General features: G+C 40.1%; 1 protein-coding gene across 1 annotated transcript in view; it reads left to right on the plus strand.

Moving 5' to 3' along the window:
- Positions 1–27,560, plus strand: part of Nup188 (nuclear pore complex protein Nup188) — a 752,879-nt gene that overhangs the window by 39,970 nt on the left and 685,349 nt on the right. The window contains exon 4 of the mRNA XM_067139287.2: positions 22,614–22,871. Coding sequence (XP_066995388.2) covers positions 22,614–22,871 — 258 coding nt within the window. The remainder of the gene's footprint in view (positions 1–22,613; positions 22,872–27,560) is intronic.

A 27,560-nucleotide genomic window follows, 5' to 3' on the forward strand; every position in this document is an offset into this window, starting at 1 on the left:
CCCTATCTGTTGTTTTCCTAGACTTTTCTTGAATGATTTCAAAGAAATAGGAAACTTATTGATCATCTCCCTTGGTAAGTTATTCCAATCCCTAACTCTCCTTCCTATAAATGTTATTTGCCCCGATTTGTCCTCTTGAATTTCAACTTTATCTTCATACTGTGATCTTTCCTACTTTTAAAGACACCACTCAAACTTATTAGTCTACTAATGTCATTCCATACCATCTCTCCACTGACAGCTTGGAACATACCACTTTGATGATATAGATGTTGATTCCCATAGGGAATTCCTGGCAACCAGGAATGAGTTAGCTGGAAAATTTATAATGTCCATTAACGGACCATTTATGTTGGTATTACATAACACTTTGTCAAGCAGCTCGTCTTTTATCTCCCAAGTCATTCCAGCAAAAAAGTTTGCAATATATTTGTAATGCTACTCTTTTGTCGGAAATCACCTAGAACCAATCAAGCTGCTTTTCTTTGGATTTTTCCAGTTCATGAATCAAGTAATCCTGGTGTATGCCTTGTATGCCCTCTCCTTTACATCCTTACTACAACCCCTGAACACCCTCATAACCATGTGCAGAGATCTGTAACTTTTATTTACAATCCCATGTATGTGATTACCCCAATGAAGATATTTCCTTATATTAGCACCTAGGTACTTACAGTGATCCCCATAAGGAACTTTCACTACATCAATGCAGTAATTAAAACTGAGGGGACTTTTCCTATTTGTGAAACTCACAACGTGACATTTAACTCCGTTTATCACCATACCCATTGCCTGCTGTCCATCTCACAATATTATCAAGGTCATTTTGCAGTTAACCGAGCTCAATAGCTGCAGTCGCTTAAGTGCGGCCAGTATCCAGTATTCGGGAGATAGTAGGTTCGAACCCCACTGTCGGCAGCCCTGAAGATGGTTTTCCGTGGTTTCCCATTTTCACACCAGGCAAATGCTGGGGCTGTACCTTAACCCCTATGCACCCGTAAGCGGACTGGTACGCGCTCGAGCGGCTGGGCCAGGACTCCCCAAGCGGACTGATACGCCGGGATGCAAGGTCGCATATTGGAGACATTTGTTATATCTGTTTGCTTTTTCCAGAAACATTTCTAATTGAAATCTGTTCTTGGTGTCTCAAAGTGTCACCAGAGTGCTCTGGTATGCTTCTTTGGCAAAGAGAATTGATTAAAATATTGATCGAGAAATCTGTATTCTGTTGTTGACAAGATGGCTCAGGAGGAAGTTGCTTGCTCTCGCAAAATGCTCAGTAATTGCCAAATTCAAAGCATATTTCATGTTTTAGGCTCTGATTTCAGAAGTGTTAGTGAGGAAGAAGTTATTAGTGATCCTGTGCATGAATGAACACGAAATATATCACCAGAGATCTTTCGCATAGTAATGTCGTACTACGTAAAATGCCGAATGAACTTTCTCCCGCCCCTCAAGATCCGATTGTGACTGCCGGATTTGAACCTGGATGTGAACCTACGATCTTGGTATCTGGATGTGAACACTTTACCACTGATCCTCAGACTTAATAATAATACTAATAACACACCGAGTGAGACATACGGCTCTAAGTTCGTATTTGGGATATAAGTTTGAATCTCATCATTCGGTTACTCGTGATTTTTTCCCCATTAGTTCCTTATTTCCAAATCAGACAAATGTTAGGCTTATGTCGTATTGGTTTCCTATTATTTCCTTATTTCAAAATCAGGTAAATGTTAGGCTCGTGTCGTATAATTAAGGCCATAACACACACTAAAGGACTTCCGAGGTGAGATAAGTTAGCGAAAAATTTTAAGATTTCAAAGGGATTTTTTTGTGTGTTATATTTCTGTATTGTTCTGTTTTTTTGTGTCACGATTTATAGCGTAGAATTTCTCAATAATATAAAGAAGGTCCCGTGATAATATGCGCAGTTGATCACCCACTATACTGTTTTAACCAAAAGTTTGCACACCCAGGTTGCATACTAAAAAGTTGGCGGATCCCTAGCAATGTCAGAGCAAAGGGCAGGTGGGTGCATATGGGTTAAGGCCACGGCCGCTTCCTTCCCAGTTCTACACCTTTCCTGTCTCTTCATCACCATAAGACATATCTGTGTTGGTGCGACGTAAAGCCAATAGAAAAAAAAGAAAAGCATTTTGCAGTTGCTCACAATCTTGTAACTTACTTATTACTCTATACAGAATAACATCTGCAAAAAGCCTTATCTCTGATTCCACTTCTTTACTCATATCATTTATATATATATAAGAAAACGTAAAGGTCAGATAAAGCTTTGCCTACTCTTATTCTCTGAGATCTATTTTCTAGAAATATAGCAACCCATTCACTCTTTTGTCTAGTCCATTTGCACTCATTTTTTCCAGTAGTCTCTCATGATCCACCCTATCAAATGCCTTGTTAGACAGGTCAATCGCGATACAGTCATTTGACCTCCTGAATCCAAGATACCTGCTATATCTTGCTGGAATCCTACAAGTTGAACTTCAGTGGAATAACCTTTCCTAAACCTGAACTGCCTTCTATCGAACAGTTATTAATTTCGCAAACACGCCTAATATAATGCGAAAGAATACTTTCCCAAAGCTTACATGCAATGCATGTCAATCAGACTACCCTGTAATTTTCAGCCTTATTTCTATCACCCTTTCCTTTGTACACAGGGGCTACTATAGAACCTCTCCATACATTTTGTATAGCTCCTTCATGCAAACAATAATCAAATAAGTACTTCAGATATAGTACTATATCCCAACCCATTTTCTTTAGTATATCACCATAAATCTTGTCAATTCCAGCTGCTTTTCTGGTTTTAAAATTTTGTATCTTATTGTAAATGTCATTGTTATCATACGTAAATTTGAATACTACTTTAGCATTAGTCACCTCTATCTGGATGTTATCCTTGCAACCAACAATCTTTACATACTGTTGACTGAATGCTTCTGCCTTTTGAAGATCCTCACATACACACTCCCCTTGTTCATTAATGATTCCTGGAATGTCCTTAGAACCTGTTTCTGCCTTTAAGTACCTATATATACCATTCCATTTTTCACTAAAATTTGTATGACTGTCAATTATGCTTGCCATCATGTTGTCCTTGGCTGACTTCTTTGCTAGATTCAATTTCCTAGTAAGTTCCTTCAATTTCTCCTTACTTTCACAGCCATTTCTAACTCTGTTTCTTTCCAATCTGCACCTCCTCCTTAGCCTTTCTTTTTGTCTGTTATAATAAAGTGGGTCTTTACCATTCCTTATCACCTTTAAAGGTACAAACCTGTTTTCGCATTCCTCAACAATTGCTTTAAACCCATCCCAGAGTCTGTTTACATTTTTTAAAATTGTTTTTGGCCAATCGTAGTTACTTTTTAAACACTTCCATATGTTAGGAATTAATTTATTCTTGTTGAAATATTCTTGTACAAATATGAACATTAGGAATTTATTCAGAAAGTAGCCTAATCTCTCATTTGGTAAAATCCTGTCCAGTTACAATAAGGTTTTGTTCAAATGAAAAGATGACCAGCGTTGTCTAAGGTCCCTTCCTCATAACCAATCAAAAAGTAGATATTGCATGTAGAATATGTGCCTGGCTGGGAGAAATGTCTGGACTGGGAGGAGTGTCAGTCTATCACATAGGTCCATGCTTTCTTGTCTGATACAAAATAATGACCTTGAGATAAGATGTAACGCTGAAACTGCACCAGATGTCGTAGTGGATGACTTAAGGTTGCCACTTCCTTACCCGGTGTGCAGACTTAGGGATGATAAAAATCATATAAGAATGATGTGCAACGATATCTTAAGTAGCAGAAAGGAGAGATCCTTCCTTCATGCTTGCCAGAAACCCACCATCCCGCCCCAAAAAGTATTCTTACTTATATAGAAAAATTAAAACTGAGACTGTGTAAATGAGATGATAGCAACCGTGTGCTGTGTTCCTATTGGCCGGCTAATGTTCGCGAAGTGTTCCTATTCCCCGGACAAGCTTTCTAATGTCTCCGACAGAGCTCGCCTCGTGTGCAGGTACAGGGCTGCCATATTTGCTAAAAGTAAGAGAACCATAAATTCCTAACTCGCTGTAACCTATCTTTGCAAATCCAGGCCTAGATCTGTCATGAGAACAGTGGCCCCCTTTGGGGGCCACACTCCCTTCGAGAGGCTCTTAACTATGGCCGCAGCGCATACTGCCCGCACGGCAAGAAAAAAAAATGTAATTTAGCAGCTCTAACCTATCTTTGCAAATCCAGGTCAAGCTCTGGTCTTGTCACTAAGAATGCGTAAGTTGGCAAGCCTCCCGAGTGTTACGTGACGTCGCCCATGTCACGCCAGGTTGGATGTCTAACCTCACTTTCGCACACCGGGTACGGAAGCTTTACCCTTAAGAATCCATTGACAACTTAGCACTTATTTTGAACACGATTTCCTGTTCCTTAAACTATTATGCACAGTTGGTCTTACTCTGGCTGACACTTGACGTATTATATGTCATATAAAGATAAGTGTACAATAGAATAAGTGGATAATTGCAGGAGTATTAATCAAACGGTGGAAGCATATAATGATTTTGGGCCTTCACCTCAGAGGGGTCCATGGACGTACAGATTAATAAATGAAACTGTTTCAAGGAGTGTTTTATTTAACTAATCACAATTATTAGTGTGTTTAACACCAAATTAAGATTTTTTTAAATCACTGGGATAGCAACACGACATAAAGAACAGTGAGAACAGTAATCTGTAACAAAAATTGAGAAACTAACCTCACCAGGAGGAAACATGTAATAAACAATGTCTTATGAGAATCTATGATGATGTAATATTTAAAAGAACTTTCATATATATAGGAAAATACTAGCTGATGTACCCGTGCTTCGCTATGGGATTCTCAGAAAGACTGACTTTGTTGTTTTCCTAACTGAATTCAACATAGGTCATTTTAAAAACGTCAGTAGGAATGTAGCGATTGAAAGCAATGTTATCATATAAAATACTCCATCAAATGAAAAACCGCACACTTTCTCACTTTCAACGAACAGTACTACGGTGCCGATCTAAGAGTCCCAAGTTCCAGAGCTGGAATAACCAGGTCGCAGACAGCCGTGAACACTCATCTGTCATTATTCCGTTAAATATGCACACTACTCATTCCAATCAGTGGCTCAGAGTAGGGATTGAATAGCTCGAATGCTATGATGAACAGGTGTGTTACGTACCAGATATATCAGAAAATGTATGAACCAGAGGAATGGCATGCTAAAGAAGAAAGTTGTCTTACACCCCAGCTACTTCCCACCAATATACAGGCAGGCTGTTACAGTCGGTAGAACCAGGCGAGTTGGCCGTGTGGTTAGGGGCGCGCAGCAGTGAGCTTGAATCCGGGAGATAGTGGATTCGAACCCCACTGCCGGCAACCCTGAAGATGGTTTTCCGTGGTTTCCCATTTTCACACCAGGCAAATGCCGGACTGTACCTTAAATAAAGCTACGGCCACTTCCTTCCACTTCCTAGGCCTTTCCTATCCCATCGTCGCCATAAGACATGTCTGTGTCGGTGCAAAGTTAAGCAAGAAAAATGGTATTCCGTGGTTTCCCATTTTCACACCATTCACACCAGGCTGTACCTTAAGGCCAAGGCCACATCCTTCACACCACTATTCATTTCCTATCCCATCGTCGCCATAAGACCTACCCGTGTCGGTGCGACGTCAAGCAAATTTAAAAAAACCTCAGTACGCTGCAGTAATCCTATCTATCGGGGATGAGAGGAAACAGAAGACAAAACGCACATCACAACAAACAATGGTCAATGTAATGTTATTGTTGATAAAGTTTATGAGCTTTCTATATTGCAGGCCTTCACATTAGTTTTCTTTCGACACTGTGATATTAGGGTGTCTTACAAAATTATTTATATCGTAGACTGTAGTTACTTATTCTCAGACTTTACATACTGATTTTCACTAAATTCTGTTTACCCATTTTCTCGTGACTCGGCGCTGATTTGGACTTACTAACAAAAATCCAAATTCGTGAATATCTCCGACTATATGCGGTACGGTAACAATGTATAAGCATAAGTGATAGGAAATTTAATAACTTCTTACATAACTACTACTAACCTACGACATAACTAAAGTTATGTTAGTTATGTAGTATTTATCGATACGACCACTAATAACGTAAATAAGTTATTTGAGAATTACATTTCATGCCTTCCCCTAAACTACCATTTCACTCAGCGTGAATAAAATAATTTATAGCCGAGCTTGTAGTGGTTCATCACCCGACATTACATACCGATTTTCATTAAATTCTCTTCAGCCGTTTTCTATTGATGCGAGTACAATCATACATACATACAGACAGACAGAAATTACGGAAAAGTAAAAAATGCATTTCCTTAGAAATTACGGAAAAGTAAAAAATGCATTTCCTTGTTACTGTGGTCATGACAGATAAAGAAATACCATTCATTTCAAATTCTGAGCAATGTACAGGCAAAACACTTATTTTATATATAGATTACATTTCAGGCCTTCCCCATAACTACCATTTCACTCAGTGTGAATAGCATTATTGATAGCCTACATTATAGCGACCTATTCCCCGACTTTGCATACCAATTTTCGTGAAGATACGACCACTAATAAAATAAATATTTGACAATTAAATTTTAGGCCTTCCCCTCAACTACCAATTTTCTCAGCGTGTATAGCCTATATTGTAGCGACTTATTTCCCATCTTTGTCTAGCGATTTTCATTAAGACACGACCACTAATAACATAAATATTTGAGAATTAAATTTCAGGCCTTCCCCTAAACTACCATTTCACTCGGCGTGATTAAAATAATTTATAGCCTAGATTGTAGGGGTTCATCACCCGACTTTACATTCCAATTTTCATTAAATTCTCTTCAGCCGTTTTCTTGTGATGTGTGTACATACATACAGACAGACAGATAGACAGAAATTACGGAAAAGTAAAAAATGCATTTTCTTGTTACTGTGGACATGACCGATACAGAAATACCATTCTTTTCAAGTTCTGAGCAATGTACAGACAAAACTCTTACTTTATGTATATAGATTACATTTCAGGCCTTCCCCTATACTACCATTTCACTCAGTGTGAATAGCATTATTGATAGCCTACATTATAGCGACCTATTCCCCGACTTTGCATACCAATTTTCGTGAAGATACGACCACTAATAAAATAAATATTTGACAATTAAATTTTAGGCCTTCCCCTAAACTACCAATTTTCTCAGCGTGTATAGCCTATGTTGTAGCGACTTATTTCCCATCTTTGTCTAGCGATTTTCATTAAGACACGACCACTAATAACATAAATATTTGGGAATTAAATTTCAGGCCTTCCCCTAAACTACCATTTCATTCGGCGTGATTAAAATAATTTATAGCCTAGATTGTAGAGGTTCATCACCCGACTTTACATTGCGATTTTCATTGAATTCTCTTCAGCCATTTTCTTGTGATGCGTGTACATACATACAGACAGACAGACAGAAATGACGGAAAAGTAAAAAATGCATTTTCTTGTTACTGTGGACATGACCGATACAGAAATACCATTCTTTTCAAGTTCTGAGCAATGTACAGACAAAACTCTTACTTTATATATATAGACAAGATAGAACTTGAAAAGGACTACAATTATAATCGTAGGTACCGAAAACACGAAACATCAGTAGGTAGACAGAGGGTAAATTTTCCTTCTTCAAATTTAGAAAGGTAATCCAATTTAAATACTCGCAGTATATACAGAATACACAATTAGAAGAGATTATAAGATCTGAACATAGAAAGGAGAAGTGTTCAAATGGAGAAAGATACACTGTTTACACGAGTAGCCACGACATATTTCAGTCCAGCCAACTTGAGCACTACAGACACAGGTGTTCCAAGTGTTCCATATATAAAATAAAAAAAAGAAAAGAAAAAAGGGCCCACTACGTTCACCGCATCAGCACAACAGGCAAAGTCAAAAGCACAAATCTAAGATTTGAGAAAAGGAAGTGCGGGGGGTATAATAACACAGAAAGAGAAACGAGCTTACCCAGAAAATCGAAAAGTCTCTCCCCCTACCGGAGCCATTGGAGATACTTTAGCTGGATTGAAGTGAAATAGTCGTCATGGAGACGGAGTCGAAATAAGTTCGTCTCAAACTGATCCGTAGCACACTGATCAAGTGTGAAGTGATGGCCGAGAATTTATAGCTAGAAAAGAGTGACGTAGGCAGACTTAATGGTAGGGGCGAGAGGGGAAAGAGAATGGAAAGTTCAAGAATGTGGTAGAAGTTGAAAAGACGCGATTAGCATATGTAGAAGTGTAGAGATCCGGGGAGGAAGGAAGTACTGTTTTTTTTTTTTTTTGCTAGGGGCTTTACGTCGCACCGACACAGATAGGTCTTATGGCGACGATGGAAGTACTGTTAGAAACGTGTTTAGGGATACTGGTGGTGGAAGATAAGAGAACATTACACACTAAATTCCTGTTTCTGGGAGAGTATGGTAACCCCGCAATTTTTGTTGCACATCCGTCAGCCTGTTCAAGGGATTAGGGCTCGATGATAGTGTGTGGCTGTTGGAGTCCAACATGTTTTCATGAGTTTCATTGGGACCTGTGCACCACTGTGGAGGATGATTCACAGCACATTGTAATCCGCGCATACAACATCCATCCCAATATGAAGGTCAGTGGTCACTTCGTCTTTTGCTGTTAAAATCCTTACCACAGCATGTTCTTCACTGTATGAAGAATTCTTTAGACAGAATGGCATTTTTAAGTTACATAAATTCAACAACACTATATTCCCACTGGACGATGACAAACTTAACACAACTTGCTTTAGTAGTAACTCTTCTTGCCTGCGTGGTACTGTCATTTTGCAGAGTTTATTGCGGGAATGATTTACAGTGACAGACTGTTAGATATCCTGTTTGGGAAAATTTTCATGAAGCTTCCTTTCATTTGAGCGAAATTTTTAGTAATACATACATACATACATACATACATACATACATACATACATTATCAGTATAGACTGTTATACCTTTCAGCGTTCACTCTGCAAGCCTCTGTGAATTTACTAAACGTCGCCACAATCCTCGATTTGCAACTAGTGTTGTGGCCTCATGTAGTTCTATACCTCTTATCTTTAAATAGTTAGAAACCGAGTTTAACCATAGTCGTCTTGTCTACCTCTACTTCTCTTACCCTCCATAATAGAGTCCATTATTCTCCTAGGTAACCTATCCTCCTCCATTCGCCTCACATGACCCCACCACTGAAGCCAGTTTATGCGTACATCTTCATCCATCGAGTTCAATCCTAAATTAGCCTTTATCTCCTCATTCCGAGTACACTCCTGCCATTGTTCCCACCTGTTTGTACCAGCAATCATTCTTGTTACTTTCATGTCTTACTTCTAAGTAAGAATAATAATTTTCTGTGGCTATTTCTAGCCGAGTGCAGCCCTTGTAAGGCAGACCCTCCGATGAGGGTGGGCGGCATCTCCCATGTGTAGGTAACTGCGTGTTATTGTGGTGGAGGATAGTGTTGTGTGTGGTCTGTGAATTGCAGGGATGTTGGAGACGGCACAGACACCCAGCCCACGGGCCATTGGAATTAACCAATGAAGGTTAAAATCCCCGGCCTGGCTGGGAATCGAACCTGGGACCCTCTGAACCGAAGGCCAGTACGCTGACCATTCAGCCAACGAGTCGGACACTTCTAAGTTATGGATAAGATATCCTGAGTCCACCCTTCTTTCTCTCCCGTAAAGCAAAGTTGGTCTGGAAACAGACCGATGTAAAGATAGTTTCGTCTGGGAGCTGACTTCCTTCTTACAGAATACTGTTGATCGCAACTGCGAGCTTACTGCAATAGCTTTATGACACGTTGATTCAATCTCACTATGTTACCATCCTGGGAGAACACACAACCCAAATACTTGAAATTATCGACCTGTTCTAGCTTTGTATCACCAATCTGACATTATGATATATTTAACGGGTGTCAATTAAAAAGTGTGCTTATTACAAAACTAGCAGATCGTGATTTTTATTACAATAACCTACTGTCAACTGTCTCATCATTATCTATATCAACTGTCAACATACAAAACTAAAATTCTCTAATTGGTACATGGTCACAACCTTCAATATCCTCCCCACCTGGTCGGTCGATTTCTAAGGGAACGACCAGCTGCACTGGTCTTGTGACCATAGAGCGATCCGGGAGCTGAAGAGGCTTTCGGCACAATCTGCCATTAAGACCAAGTCGTCAGCATAGGCCAGACTGCTTACTACATTTCCACCTAACTGAATCCCTCCCTGCCATTTTATATCTTTCAGCCGATGATCCATGTAAACTACGAACAGCAAAGGTGAAAGATTGCAGCCTTGTCTAACCCCTGTAAGTACCCTGAACCAAGAACTCATTCTACCATCAATTCTCACTGAAGCCCAATTGTCGAGATAAATGCCTTTGATTGGTTTTAATAATCTACTTTTAATTCCATAGTCCCCCAGAATAGCGAACATCTTTTCCTTTGGTACCCTGTCATATGTTTTCTCTAGATCTACGAAACATAAACACAACTGCCTATTCCTCTCGTGGCATTTTTCAATTACCTGGCGCATACTGAAAATCTGATCCTGACAGCCTCTCCGTGGTCTGAAACCATACTGGTTTTCATCTAACTTCCTCTCAACGACTGATCGCACCCTCCCTTCCAAGATGCCAGTGAATACTTTGCCTGGTATACTAATCAATGAGATACCTCGATAGTTGTTGCAATCCTTCCTGTTCCCTTGCTTATAGATAGGTGCAATTACTGCTTTTGTCTAATCTGAAGGTACCTTACCAACACTCCATGCTAATTTTACTACTCTATGAAGCCATTTCATCCCTGCCTTCCCACAATACTTCACCATTACAGGTCTAATTTCATCTATCCCTGCTGCTTTATGACAGTGGAGTTTATTTACCATCCTTTCCACTTCCTCAAGCGTAATTTCACCAATATAATTTTCCTCCTCCCCATGAGCAAGGCCGCACTAGATAGACAGGCCACAAGGCTCGGACCGTGACGTCACGCCAGTGGCTGGTGTTCAGCATGGGAGTATACGGCCCGCTCTCACTGTTTCCATGATATTATTAATTTATTGAACCTTAACGATATAACTGAACACGCCTTTAATTGTGGTTTTATTTAGGCTTGTGCACTACATCAGTTTTATGCGGGGGAAAACTAGCGGAACAGTTTATGTACATTTATTTACGTAAAATTAAGCTAACATCTGTCATTTGTAACGGAACACGGTTTCATGCAAAAGATTAAAACCCATAATACGTATAAAAATAGTTTTAATGTTACTATGCAAATACACTGACTGGCAGAGCAAATGCAACACCAAGAAGGAGTGGTTCGAAAGGGATGAAAGTTGGGGAAAAAACAGAGACGGCACGGACGAATAATTGATGTTTATTTCAAACCGATATGCAGGTTACACAGTGCGCACGGCATCGACTCATTAGGATGTAGGACCACTGCGAGCGGCGATGCACGCAGAAACACGTCGAGGTACAGAGTCAATAAGAGTGCGGATGGTGTCCTGAGGGATGGTTCTCCATTCTCTGTCAACCATTTGCCACAGTTGGTCGTCCGTACGAGGCTGGGGCAGAGTTTGCAAACGGCGTCCAATGAGATCCCACACGTGTTCGATTGGTGAGAGATCCGGAGAGTACGCCGGCCACGGAAGCATCTGTACACCTCGTAGAGCCTGTTGGGAGATGCGAGCAGTGTGTGGGCGGGCATTATCCTGCTGAAACAGAGCATTGGGCAGCCCCTGAAGGTACGGGAGTGCCACCGGCCGCAGCACATGCTGCACGTAGCGGTGGGCATTTAACGTGCCTTGAATACGCACTAGAGGTGACGTGGAATCATACGCAATAGCGCCCCAAACCATGATGCCGCGTTGTCTAGCGGTAGGGCGCTCCACAGTTACTGCCGGATTTGACCTTTCTCTACGCCGATGCCACACTCGTCTGCGGTGACTATCACTGACAGAACAGAAGCGTGACTCATCGGAGAACACGACGTTCCGCCATTCCCTCATCCAAGTCGCTTTAGCCCTTCACCATGCCAGGCGTGCACGTCTATGCTGTGGAGTCAATGGTAGTCTTCTGAGCGGACGCCGGGAGTGCAGGCCTCCTTCAACCAATCGACGGGAAATTGTTCTGGTCGATATTGGAACAGCCAGGGTGTCTTGCACATGCTGAAGAATGGCGGTTGACGTGGCGTGCGGGGCTGCCACCGCTAGGCGGCGGATGCGCCGATCCTCGCGTGCTGACGCCACTCGGGCTGCGCCTGGACCCCTCGCACGTGCCACATGTCCCTGCGCCAACCATCTTCGCCACAGGCGCTGCACCGTGGACACATCCATATGGGTATCGGCTGCGATTTGACGAAGCGACCAACCTGCCCTTCTCAGCCCGATCACCATACCCCTTGTAAAGTCGTCTGTCTGCTGGAAATGCCTCCGTTGACGGCGGCCTGGCATTCTTAGCTATACACGTGTCCTGTGGCACACGACAACACGTTCTACAATGACTGTCGGCTGAGAAATCACGGTACGAAGTGGGCCATTCGCCAACGCCGTGTCCCATTTATCGTTCGCTACGTGCGCAGCACAGTGGCGCATTTCACATCATGAGCATACCTCAGTGACGTCAGTCTACCCTGCAATTGGCATAAAGTTCTGACCACTCCTTCTTGGTGTTGCATTTGCTCTGTCAGTCAGTGTACATGATAGCAATTCACAACAATAGTCTGGAACCTTTCTTAGAAATTAGGCTTCAACTTAAAACTTATCTAACAATTCTTAAGGTTTCAGTTTATCAATTTTCGTTTTCTTCGCCGATTTATGGCTATCCTTACTTGAGGATTTCTTCTTCTTAGCAACGAGTTATGCCTTTGCTGGCGGGACCTAGTATTTACACTGCACTAAGTCTTCTGTTATGGGCTAGAGAAATTTTGTTACTTTCATTGATCTGTCTCTGTCTTAACCTTGGCTTTGACAAAATGAAAGTGACTGAGATACGAGCGATGATAGTAATGCCATTCCTTACGCAGCCAGTCCCTGCTATGAATGGTGTGAAACTGTTGCTCACAGGGTCGGTTGGTGCATCCATTTCAGTGGGCTTGGCAGACTGATATGTAATAGCAACTTCTGGCTCGGTGAGGAAAGCAACGGGAAACTACCTCACTCCTCATTTCCCTAGTACGCCTCTTCAGTGATGCCTAGGCCATCTATGACAGCTCATGGCGGAACTGTTGAGGATCCAACCAGCCTTCGGGCTGATGACTAAACATACATACATACAGCAACAAGCTTGTCTGCGATAACTTTTCTATAGTTATTCAATAATATATTACAAAAGATGTATATACATTTGTCAACGTAATCTTTAAAATTACTTCTACAATCACTGCATGTTTCAAACATAACGTTTTCATTTTCCAGAACTTTGTTGACAAGCAAAATCAGAATGTTTCTTTGAGAATCACCATGTAAAAACCTCGATTCAAATTTATCTCTTATAAGTACACTAAATAATTTAAACTGTGTGATCAAGATGTTACTGTTAAAATAGACCCATCAGGTCTTTTAACAGAATCCTCCCTAATTACGAAACGTTCGTCGAAGTGTTTTATGCACACAACTTAGCTTGCTGAAGGGACAAATTCTGTTCGATGGATCCACTTTTGTTTCCGAACCAAATCAGTAGGAAATTTAAACACTGAAATACTGGGCTCTTCTGAACTATAGTTGCTTCTACAACCAGGTACACAACACGACGTGGGCATAATTCACAATGTTCACACACGTTTAAGTCATTCAACACCATTGATAGCCTTACTGTTGCGAGGTTCATATCAGCCTACAAGTCACTGGCGAAAAATGAAGCGGATGGCTCTTCGTGTGACGTAGCGCCGGAAGTGGAGGCGGAGCCTTATGGCCTGTATATCTAGTTGGCCTTGCCATGAGCCTGGCTGTTTGCAACACCACCATCATGATTTCCTTTTACAATGAATAGATGTTCAAAATATTCCCTCCACCTCTCCAGTGAATCCCTGGGATCTATTATGAGTTCACCTGAATTACTCAAAACACTGTTCATTTCGTTTTTTCCTCCCTTCCTAACATTCTTTATTACTGTCCAGAAAGGTTTTCCTACTGCTTGACCTAGCCTTTCCATGTTATTACCAAAATCTTCCCACGACTTCTTTTTGGATTCATTAACTATTTGTTTCGCTCTGTTTCTTTCATCTGCGTACAAATCCCTGTCTGCCTCGGCCCTTGTTTGGAGCCATTTCTGATAAGCCTTCTTTTTACGTTTACAAGCTGCTCTCACTTCATCATTCCACCAAGATATTTGGCTTTTCCCATCTTTACACACAGTGGTTCCTAGGCATTCCCTTGCTGTTTTTACTACAGCATCCCTGTATGCCACCCATTCACTTTCTATATCCTGAACCTGCTTACTGTCCACTGTTCAAAATTTCTCACTAATCATATCCATGTACTTCTGTTTCCTCGTCCTGGAGATTTTCTACCCTTATTCGTTTGGAGACAGATTTCACTTTCTCTACCCTAGGCCTAGAGATACTTAGTTCACTACGGATCAGATAGTGGTCTGTATCATCGAAAAATCCCCGGAAAACTCGTACATTCCTAACATATTTCCTGAATTCAAAGTCAGTTAAGATATAGTCTATTATGGATCTGGTACCTCTAGCCTCCCATGTGTAGCGGTGAATAGCCTTATGCTTGAAGAATGTATACGTAACTGTTAAACACATACTAGCACAAAAGTTCAGCAAATGCTTCTGATTCCCATTGGCTTCCATATTTTCCCCACATTTACCAATCGCCCTTTCGTATCCTTCAGTTCTATTCCCAACTCTCGCATTGAAATCGCCCATTAGCACTATTCTATCCTTGCAGTTGACCCTGACCACGATGTCGCTCAATGCTTCATAAAACTTGTCAACTTCATCCTCATCTGCACCCTCACATGGTGAATACACTGAGACAATTCTCGTCCTAGTTCCTCTAACTGCCAAATCTACCCACATCATTAGCTCATTTACGTGCCTAACAGAAACTGTGTTGCATGCACTGGTATTCCTGATAAAGAGCCCTACCCAGACTCTGCCCTTCCCTTTCTAACACCCGTCAAGTGCACTTTATAATCTCCTATCTCTTCCTCGTTATCTCTCCTTAAGCGAATATCACTTACTCCTGGCACAAGCAGATGCAGCCTCTTTGCTGACTAATTTTTCGACTTCTGAATGAATCTACACCTGACTACCTATCCTCACATTTTAACTTCCTCTCATCTATCCATGGACATAATACCGACTCAGCCAGTTCTACTTTCTTCCATAAGCCTCATTAATATTGATAGCTCCCCATTGAATTCCATTTCGTTCGCCAAGTTGTTTCCAAGGAGACCCTCGCCTGTCAAATGGGAGTGGGACTCCGTTACTCCCATAGGTCCGAGGCTTGCTAAAAATTTTCTGAGCTGGGTAAATTCATGAAGCAGGATGCTACCCTACTTGCACATAATCCAAGTGGGGATCTCTTCTCTAAGGGGTTATGGACCACCGGTGAATTGTATAATCCTAGCCGCCTGAGGACAAGGAGGACCATGACTCAGAATATGTCCGAGGTGCCCACTCCCATTCCATAGCAACTGGTATTCCGACACTCAGGACCACTTACCAGGCCACTCAGCCGTTGCCCATGGTTCACAAACTAGGACGTGACTGCAGTAACTAAAGTAACTTTAATTTTTCCAGATTCCAGGTGGGAACAATGGCAGGAGGGTACTCGGAATGAGGAGATAAAGGCTAATTTAGGAATGAACTTGATGGATAAAGCTGTACACATAAACCGGCTTCGGTGGTGGGGTCATATGAGGCGAATGGAGGAGGACAGGTTACCTAGGAGAATAATGGACTCCGTTATGGAGGGTAAGAGAAGTAGAAGGAGACCAAGACGACGATGGTTAGACTCTTTCTAATGATTTAAAGATAAGAGGTATAGAACTAAATGAGGCCACAACACTAGTTGCAAATCGAGGATTGTGGCGACGTTTGGTAAATTCTTAGAGGCTTGCATATTGAATGCTGAAAGGCATAACAGTCTATAATGATTATGTATGTATATTACTTTTCAGTTTTTAACTCACCAGCTTCCCCTATGTGTTTTCGAGGTGGTATCCTTCAGACTTAGTATGAAGTTATACCATTCTGAAACAATCATGGAAGCACATGTGCCATGCTTCTTAGACGTGGCACTAACCTCTTCTTCATGGGATGCAACAGTCTCTTGTGGGCTTGTGAACATGCAGCCTTACAGCTTTTCCTTCATTGTTGAAAATAGAATTTGCTAGGAGCCAAATCTGGATGTACAGTGGATTGATCACCAATTACACTTCTAATCAGAGTCTTGCAGAGCAGCCCAACCCATGAGCTGCTTCGGTAATAAACTGCAATTTGCTTTCCAAAGCTCGATCATACGAAGCCCGTGACGTCATCGCACGGGCCAGTTTGGGCCAGCGCTATGTCATTCGTACACGGTGAGCCAAGGATAGCGCTGTGGTAGTTCTATGGGCTGACCGCTTCAATGTGTACAATGTACTGCGTGTCAGCGGAGTGCGTTGCATTACTGTCGAGTGGAGCCAATCAAATTTGCTGTGGTTTTCAGTTTGACTTCTCCGTCTATCCTGTTATCGGAAACGAATGTGGACCGTAGTTCCAAAAGAAAATAAATCGTGGCAAAAATCGTGAATTAAAAAAAAAGAAGCAACAAACGAACTAAAAACCGCACTATACAAGACTTCTGAACCGGATCTTAAACTTAAAAGTCGTATTTGGTTGGTATTCAAGCCTGCAGCTGACAGTGATGGGAAAGACGTTAATTTTGTGTGCTGTACGATCTGCGGTGAACTTTATGTACACACTAGCAGTTACTCGCGGCTTCTCGCGTGGATTTCGTAATTTGATAAAAGTAATTGTTCCTCGGTACTGTACTAAGAAATTATCTGAAAATCCCTGAAGTATAAAACCTCACTGAAAAATTGAGTTTCATTTACCCCAGAAACTCTTTGTAATCCAAGTTAGTGGTATTGCCTTTTGGGGCTGAGATGACCATGCGACATAGAACTGTACACGTGTGAACGTCTTCTCTCAAGTAAAAAAAAATAAAAAAAAATTAATTTTTAAAGGAGATTACAAATACATATTTCCACATCTGTAACATCTTCAGGTTTTGAGATATAAGTGAAAATGAAAACCTACAACCTGTTTACCAGTCTTTGACCGGGTCAGGGATGTTGATGATGATGCTTATTATTGTTTAAAGGGGCCTAACATCGATGTCATCGGCCCCTTATAGTACAAAATGAAATAACAAAAAGTACAAATTCATCCACTGACCAAAGTAAAATAAAAAAATGTCATGAAGAATGAATGAATGGACATGAATCGAACAAAAAAAACCAAAAAAAACAGGTGATCAGACTCAAAAAAGATCGTAAATAATCCCTGAATAATCTTAAACTTAAAAGTCGTATTTGGTTGGTATTCAAGCCTGCAGCTGACAGTGATGGGAAAGACGTTAATTTTGTGTGCTGTACGATCTGCGGTGAACTTTATGTACACACTACACAGTTATATAGCACAATGATACTTGATGTCTAAAGGGGTGCAAAAACCATGTCTAAGGCCCCACAGAATGGTAAATGTCGCGAGTCAAGTAGAACCATGGTATTTGTCATATTGGGGTACTAATCAAGAGTAGCGAATACTCACGGTGTTCCACACAAGATGGTACTACTCACAAGTATTGTACTTCGTACAGGGAACGCAGACCTATGGTGTATCTCACATTCACAGCCAACGCAAACCGATGAGGCTCCTCACCTAGGTGTACTAATCAGGGGCATCGGTATTCCCGTTTTGTTCCTCACATAGTGGGCACCAATCACAGGCAACGCAGACCGAAGGTGTCCCTCATGTAGCGGTACACCACACAGGTTATGCCCAGACCCGTGGTGTTGCTCACATGGGTACGACGCACGGGTCCTGGAAACCCCCAGGCCAGCCTCTTAACTGCTACGAATCACAAACCTATTTCGTACCTAATGTAGTGGTACTACTCGCAAGTACAGGCAACCCATGGTGTTACCCGCATGATGGTACGAATCAAAAGTAGTTTCATGGTTCTAATTCAATCATCCCTTGGTCGCCCCCGTTAGTTGCCTCTTATGACAGGCAGGGGATACCGCGGGTGTATTCTACATGTGCGTCCCCCACCCGCAAGGAGTAGTGTGTTTGGTCCGCGAGAGGTATTTTATTTCCCTCAAGTCCGCCGGCAAGCCGGTTAGGACCCCCTGTCCGCCATCTGGGATGCTCCACGTGGGAGTATCACCTCTCCCCCTGCTACGCCAGCGTAGTAGGTTCGTGGGGTCACTGATGTAACGAATGAACCATATATAGGCTATTAGTACGATGGGGTCGCCACTCCCAAAGTGATATATTAATGACTGATAGATGCTATGAAATGAGAATGGAGAGTGTTGCTGGAATGAAAGATGACAGGGAAATCCGGAGTACCCAGAGAAAAACCTGTCCATCCTCCGCTTTGTCCAGCACAAATCTCACATGGAATGACCGGGATTTGAACCACGGTATCCAGCGGTGAGAGGCCGACACACTGCGTCTGAGCCACGGAGGCTGTTTCAGATATAAGTAGCCGCATAAAAAGAACTCAACCCCTTTATCAGCCCTTCCTCCACCCCCACGTACGTGGATTTTCCGAAAACAAAAGAGAGAGACGTCTCTTTATTTTTAAATGAGATTATAAATACCACTTCACGACTGTAACATGTTAATGTTTTGAGATATATTGTATATATGCTCAGGGATTATGTGAACAAATTTTGGTTGACAGCTATGCCCAAACATACACGCATAATCACACTGCTGTTGAATTCTGGACCGGGCGAGTTGGCCGTGCAGTTAGGGGTTTGCAGCTGTGAGCTTGCGCCCGGGAGATATTGGGTTCTAATCCCACTGTCGGGAGCCCTGGATGTGGTTTTCCGTGGTTTCCGTTTTTCACACCAGGCAGATGCTGGGGCTGTATCTTAATTAAGGCCACGTCCACTTCCTTCCTATCCCATCGTCGCCTTAAGACATATCTATGTCGGTGCGATGTAAAGCCACTAGCAAAAAAAAAAAATATCCTGGAGCTGGCGTTGCCATGGTTACGGCAGTTCATTTTCTTATCCGATTCCGAGAGCAGGAGTAGTGTGGTGTCAGTTTTAGGGCCTTAAATTATGGTTTTCGGGCCCATAGGGCTTACCGATATTTGTTCTTTGGGTCAACAGGCTTAAAATGAGCTTAGTCTCGTCCTTGCACAACAAGTTCGATATTTTGACTATATTAGCCTATTATTTTTATCTCCCCCATCGCCCCCCACCTTCAATTGTTTTGAAAATGAAATACAGCCCATGTCCGTCAGGGATAATGTATATTTACATTAGTAAAAGGATTTTTAGAATCGGTCCATTAGTTTCTGAGATTACCCTCCAGATATACACAAACTAACAAAATTTGCGCTCTTTATTATATTAGTGTAGATTAAGGGAGTTGGACTGATTTTGTCTTTTTATGATTAGATAAAAAACTCGAACGAGGTGAACTTGAATGACTAGCATTCTAATGTTTCCGTGTCATCAGACTTCACGACTATGCCACAACCTGCCAAAGAAATGAAGTTTTCTTCGTCGACTGATGTTCATGATGCTCCTATTCCAACAGATGAGCTGGAAAGATATTTAAAGCAAAATTGTGGAATGAATGAAGATAGATATAGTGTCCTATTGGAGAACAAATGGACAAAACTATCTAAAATTTCACCAGATCGCTAAGAAAGTAATATGTATGCAAGCATCAAGTTCAGCTTCAGAGAGACATTTCAGTTCAGCGGGCTTCATTCTCAATGCACGGCGATCTCTTCTACAACCAGTAAATGATGATGCTCTTCTTTTCATTCACAGTAATTCCATTCCACCACATTAACAATGACCAATAAACTACGCACATTAAGTAAAAGCTATGTTCAGGTTTGTTTTTGTTGTTGGCATATTGCACATCATTTCTGTTTGTATTTTATTTTGAGGTAAACTCGAATGAATTCCTATGAATATGCATAGTGTTATTTAGATTAATTTTCTGTTAATTTGATGTCAATTGCAAACGAATATTAGTTTATAATAAAGTTTCTGTTTGTTTTCAATTATTATTGTGATGATTATTATTATTATTATTATTATTATTATTATTATTATTATTATTATTATTACAGTGCAGGAGAAATCTCTACCGTTTAATTTCAAAATGCGATTAGCCTACTTTAAAATATGTTATTAGCGTACGGAAATTCATGATCTGAATAGTAGTGTGACGTGAACATTTCGTTGTGCACGGCGCACATGTTATTGTGGAGAAGTAGTCAAGGTTATTCTGCTGAGCCCGCCCAGTGCGGTGGACTGCGGTGGGCTGTATGAGACCAGTGCTGTAGGCCAGTACGCTGCCACATCAGAAGAGAACGGCACAGAACAGGCTGAGCTGCCGGAGCCCGTGGGTTTGAAGAGCTGCGTGGTGGGCCTGGCTGCAGGACTCTGTTTCTAATTCTTGTACAAATTCCGTTGCTTTTACAGTTGTATGTGCTGGGCAATATCATGGTGAAGCAGGAAACCTTGCGATCTGGAATTTGTTCTTTTTCCTGCTGTGTTCTGAAGAATTTGAGGGAGACAGCAACCACCTTCCCACCTATTCTCTGACTAGCTCGGCTTTTATAGGGGGATTGTCATTTTGGGAAGACCGAGATAACGGACTGCCTTTTTGATTCCTTCCTTTTTTGAAACCCTCTAAAACAAGAGCATGGTGTGTAAAAGCTGTCTGTAATCTTCCTGGACTTTCTTGTTGATGGGGCCCACTCATAAAGTTATAAGGAATCATAGGTTGGATGACAGTGCTCAATAGTCATCTCTATATTCGAACAGGCAGTAAGGGAATGACAGTATCATCTGATTGCAGCTGCAGCAGTGGGAACAGTGCATTTTCACTCTCCATTATCATTGATATTAATCAAGAAGCTCTGTATAAAAATTGAATCCATAGAAGTTTCAGCCATCATTAGTACTACTTACAAATTTTCAACTGAAATAGCCAAGCATATTTGATGAATGACTTAAAACATCTTTGCCATGAACATTTGCTACTCTGCAACGATTGTCTCTGCTTGCGATCTGATAACTGGATACACCTCCTCACCATAATATATTTCAATCGATTGAGCATTATTCACCTGCCAGACTGGCTCAGACTGGCTGAAGAGGGACACTATGTGTATGACTAAGACTCCTCCTATTGAGTAATAATTACCCTTGTAGTCTATATTTTATATTCTGGTCTTTCAAAATCAACACCCATATTTTTATTACCAGACTTCCTTCATTACTACTACCTCATCAAATTTGACAGTATTATGATGATGATGACATGAAGGCACATCTTCCATGTTGACATGTAGGAAAGGTTATTTTTTTCTTTCCCTGAGAATATTTCTTTCTCCATATACTATTTTGATCTGGCCCAGGTAAGTTATCCTTTCTATTTTTCCCTTATCCAGATTGACTTGCTGTCTGTGCTGTCTAGGTTTGTGGATCATGCTGGAAAATACCACAGTTTTCTTTGAAGAAATTATGCTTAATTGAGAGATTCGCCAAAAGTCTGAAGTGAAGATGTTTGGTAATGTGTAGTTTGAAATAAAGGGCAATTGCTCCTGTTCTCATTCTTGATAACTTGTATGAAAATTGTTGTGGAGAAGTGTTTCTTTGTCTTCTAGTTTTGGTGAACCATCAGAAGGAATTTTTCTTCCTCTTTAAAAGTTCTTGAATGAATTGAGTAATTCTTGTGCTCATTGAATCTTCAAATTTTGGTAGTGATATCATATTCATAAGGTGTCCAAAACATGAGTCACAAAGTTATTACACCATTTGGTTTTATTCCACCCAGATTATTTTGTGAGGTTTATTTGAATGTTCATACATTAGAACTGGACTTCTAAAGCCGTGTTGCTAATCATCACATATTATAAAAGTCTTTCAGAGACTTTATTGCTCTATGGAGTTTTGTATTGATAACTGCAGTAGCAGAAATGGTATATATTCATTGCTATAATCCAGATCAATTGGGGCTGTGGTATGTTTGGTTTCGGAAATGATTGAATTATCCCAAAATGAATATTTTATACTGTATATACAGAACAGTACATTTACAGCTGCATAAATGTTAATGGCTCTAAATTTTCAGAAAGAAAATAACCATATGTGGATTATGTTGGTTGGTGTGATACATTGTTTGCAATTTAATTTAGAAGCTTCTTAATGTTGTTTTTTTCCTTTTTTTTTTCTAGGAGATAATGCACAATTTTATCAACGAGCTTCCATCAAATGATTTTGTGGAGAACTTAATTAGGCAGTATGAATTTCTTTTAAATGAAGAATTTCCCGTATCCCTAACACATGGCTCTCTTATGACGAAAGTAGTACAAGATAAGTGGTTTGAAACTTACTTGAGAGAGCAAATTGAAGTTTTACACAACTTGATACTGTATGTTGACCAGTGGAATATATCTTGCAGTCAGTTTGAAAGGATTTTGCAAACCTGTTATGTAAGTATATTTTTGTTTTCAGTTAATGGTGAAAGGTTACTATATGAAAATGTTGTTGCACTCCATGCTGAAATTAATAATGCTGTAATTTAATTTCTTTGTCAGTGCATTTAGATTTTAATGAAACCTCTGTGTACTGAGTGTCTCACCTAAGAGTCGTAAGGCACCTCTTCTCTGGTGTTTCAGAAGATACTTCCAATTTTTTTTAAATTTGTAGATAAAGCCAGCTGAAACAAAGAATGCTCATAAAGTATGTCGTGCGACATCTAGTGTAAACAGAAAACATTGGTTTGTTTCTCACTGCAAACGAAATGTCATTTAAAGTGTAATTTTATATACCAATCGATAGTGGCCCCAAATTAGTCTAGTGCAGCATTCCGTTTAAGGATATTTGAACATGACAGTACAGCAAAAGGAATAGTTGCTACCTCCAGTAGCAGGTGAGCGAGGCTGCTTTGTGGAACCAGCATGGTCAGGTGAGGATATTGTACCAGGAAGGCATATGGCCTGGAACATCATTTTTCTAAGTCATATGACAGGGTACCGAGGGAAAAGATGTTCGCCATACTGAGGGACTATGGAATTAAAGGTAGATTATTAAAATCAATCGAAGGCATTTATGTTGACAGTTGGGCTTCAGTGAGAATTGATGGTAGAATGAGTTCCTGATTCAGGGTTCTTACAGGGGTTAGACAAGGCTGTAATCTTTCACATTTGCTGTTCGTAGTTTACATGAATCATCTGCACCAATGTGAAGCCCACATTTTGAAAGGATAATAGCCGAAATTTGGTGTTAATCCATCGAGTAACTTGAAGATATTAAAGGTAGAAGTTTGTCACACGAAGCCACTTTTCTGTCGCTTGGCACAGTGAGCCCGCCCACAGCGGGGTATGTAAGGTCAACGACTTGACAGGTATACTCAGTTGAAATCCGCAACTCAACCATGGGAGATGATTATGCTGCTGCATCGTGTTATGTGAAGTAAAAGTGAATCGTGCCGTAATGCTTAGAATTTCGTCGTGCGAGACCGCGATACTTAGAAATTTCAACCGCATCGTGAACGTGTGAAATATTTTAAAGCACTTCAAAATTGAGCTCCGTGTTACAAAACTTAAGAATTTTTCTACCAAGTTGTGAACTTGTGATATTAAAGGTGTATTCAGGTTGAATTTAATACAAGTGCTAGACTTCTCAATTTGCAGCGCATTGTAGACTTAACTATGTTCAATGTGTATTTGAACTCTGTCACTATCACGTACTGTGATAAGAACATTGGAAGGACTGTGAGTGATAATATAAAGTTATGACTGTTGACAGACTCATGAATTTCGAGACGTTTCGACATGTGTTTCGTCTGTAAATATGATTTTGAACTGTTCAAGGTGTTATGCTAGTCGAATACTCAGTGATTAGTAAGATTAAATGTGGTCAATTTTCATGTATTTTGTGAATGTTTGAACAGTATCATTAGAAAAGAGACTGAACCTTAAGAACATTTTATGTCGGTAATAGGAAATATGGACTCTTGTTAGGCTAATTCACACAGAAAATCTACTTAAGAAGCGAATTCTAGAATTTTAGAGACTGTCGCATACATCGTGTGAACTGAATTTACGCATGAATTTCCATTGACTGTGACCTTAATATTCATGCTGAACTTACTACGTGATTTTTGAACATTCTAAACTGTGCCCAGTGTCCAATTCCATTTAAAAACTGTGCATTTAATATTCGTAACTTAAGAAGTGATTTCATTTTTTCCACAGAGACCTGACTTGTATTTCAGACTGTGCTAAAAGACAGTATTTTGAGTGACATGTTAACTGCTGCATTATAAAGTGCAGGTATGAACTGTGCTTTCAAACTCATATAAGTGTATAGTGCCACACTAATCTCTCTTAATTGACAGTGCTACATCTTGTATTTTCGTGCCAATTGAACTTTCCCTGTGTCCATTTTCTCTCTGACAAATACCGGAAATCTTGGTAAAGTGTCGAAACCTCGTGTTACTTTAAACATTAAATCCAGCGTGGGACAGGCTACATCGTTGGAGATACGTGGTGACATCGAGGGGATAATACGTGGTAACATTGACGGATGAAACGTGGTTCGCCGTTGTTGGTGCTGAGTTTGACCTCAGACTGATCATCGTGGGAGTTCCAGCTGCCGAGCTGCAGAGCTGCATTTCAACCATTCCTGTTGCTGAATTCAGGTGATATAAGTGCATTTTATAATCTTTCTTGGGTGAACAATCTCATCATATTGCACTAAAACATTGACTTATTGCCAAGGCACTCTCTCAACCACAATACTCTATTGCTGTGTTAGTCAAATGCAAGTGCCTAATCCATAAAAATATTTTGGCCGCGTGAATTTCAATTCTACTACCTAGAGAAACCATAGGAAGCAAATGAACAAATGTAGGTCATTCTATTGCAACTTAGACTGAAGGATTTTTGAAGCAAAGTGTAATTTGAAATCATTCTATTACAACTTAATTGGACTTACAGATTGTTTGCAGGAAGTGTATAATTTGAAATCATGCTTAATCTATTTAAAAGGACTTCATTATTTCTGAAGCAAGTGTAATTTGAAATCATATTTAATCTATAACGACTTAGACAGACTTTAGGATAGCACAGAAGTGATTTGAAAGATTTAATATTTAATTTGAACTTAGAGATCGTAGTCAGTTGACGAAATAATTTAAACTTAAGGTTTATGAACAAAGTGTTTATTTTGAATTTTTTTTCATTTGAATCCATGAGTGAAAATTTAATTGTTGTATTTAACTGAAGTTATTGAGAACAATAATTCATTCTGGACATTTTACGAACATCAAGTGTATATATGCAACGAAGATTGTTTTGTTCAATCTTAACAACATTTAAAATTCTGCAATTTGATTTCAATCTGAACCTGTTAATGGAAGATTTACTTTTAAGACAATCTTTAGTATTTGAATGAATAATAGAAGCAGGGTGATTTTCTTCAAATCATTAATAAATTTATCAGAAAAATTATAATACCATCTATTATTCTCCCTGCAAAGCTTCCTTCTCTGTACCTGCTTCAGAAAGACTGTACATTACCTGAGATCCTTCCCATGCTCTTGTGCCCAATAACTTTTCCTGGTACAATATGTAGCAAGGAAGTGTACCAGTATGTGACACACTAAATTACACTTTGAAACAACATTTTGTTTTAAATGAGAACCAAAATGACGGTTCCTGTTGACACTGGTCGTCTCATGATGTGCTTAAATACCATTCTTTACTTGCGCTGGCTCTACCTTCACATAACCAAAATAAAATTGAAAATATCTTCTGAAACATCATAAAATAAGTGCCTTACAACTCTCTGATGCGACACCCAGTATAAATTTCTCTCATGTTAAAATGAAGAAGATGGAGGTCCCTGATACAGGGATAACTTAGGAATAAACTTATCTTTTGTAGCATTCTGCATTACAAATACTTAAATGAGATAAACACTTCCACTAAACTTTCTTCTTTGTTGATTATATATACACACACCTTCAAAGAAAAAGTGTAAGTGGAAAACTCAACCAGTGTGGCCAATAAAGTTAATAATAATAATAATAATAATAATACACAGCCATATTAGGCCGAATATAAGAGTGTGCCTTTTTATGTTAAAATGTACTAATAAAAATCGTCCTTGTCTTATATGCACAGCCTAACAATGAAGGACTCTTTTATGAAGGTCTATTTGTATCATTCTCCAGCTGTGTTGGTTTGTGTGACTGGAGTGTCCATGCACATTGCAGCTGAGCTCAGTGTCGCAAATAAACCAAAAATTCTCTAGCTTTGGTGATTTTTCTAGTTTGTGGCTTGTGATCTGTTGTTAATATGGTTAGCATATTATGTTAATGAATTCAGTTTTGGTCACTGTCTAGTCATAGCAGGTCAGGTGGAAAGGAAGGAGTATTTGTCGCTTCAGTTCATGAAGGAGAGAGAGGTTATGATATAAACTTCAAATTACAGGTTTTATGTTAGGCAAAACATACTAATAATGTATAGGCTGCAAAAAAGTTTAGCATTTCTGAGTATAATATGTAACGTTGACAGAACTAAGAAGAGATTAAAATAGCCGCCCTGGAAGAGAAGACAGGAAAACTTAACAAAACTAATATGCTTGTTACTGGACTTCTGCAGCAGAAATGAAACCACTGTTATCCAGTAAGCTGCAAAGTTTTTAGAATAAAGCCATTGGAGGTGGCACGCGAGCTGAAAGTTCCCCATAATTAAATTTAAGGTGTAAACAAATGACGTGGCATTTGGGACTATTTTTGATGGTGCACTACTGTTGCGAAATATCTACTAGCAGATTGTGCTGATAAATTTGGATGCCTATTGGCGTTACGTAATGAAAATGAGGAAAGATCAAAATATTTTGTAATCCATAAATGCCTAGTATTACTGTATGGTAATGCAGTACCTCTTCCGACTTATTGCTCTATGGGACAGTTCTTTGTTAGAGATTGTGCTTTTATTTGGTTGAGGAAGTTTTTGTTCCTTGCCTTGTAATCAACGGTGAGTGCGTGGCTTCTGTCGACTTTGTTGCGTGTGTTAGGTTTGTCATATTGAGATGACATGCTGCGGAGGGTAAGAAATGCAAAATTATTAGATGTAATGCATATAATTTACTTTATCTTCAAGATTATG

Source organism: Anabrus simplex, chromosome 2 (genome assembly GCF_040414725.1).
Source record: "Anabrus simplex isolate iqAnaSimp1 chromosome 2, ASM4041472v1, whole genome shotgun sequence".
Classification (NCBI taxonomy): Eukaryota; Metazoa; Arthropoda; class Insecta; order Orthoptera; family Tettigoniidae; genus Anabrus; species Anabrus simplex.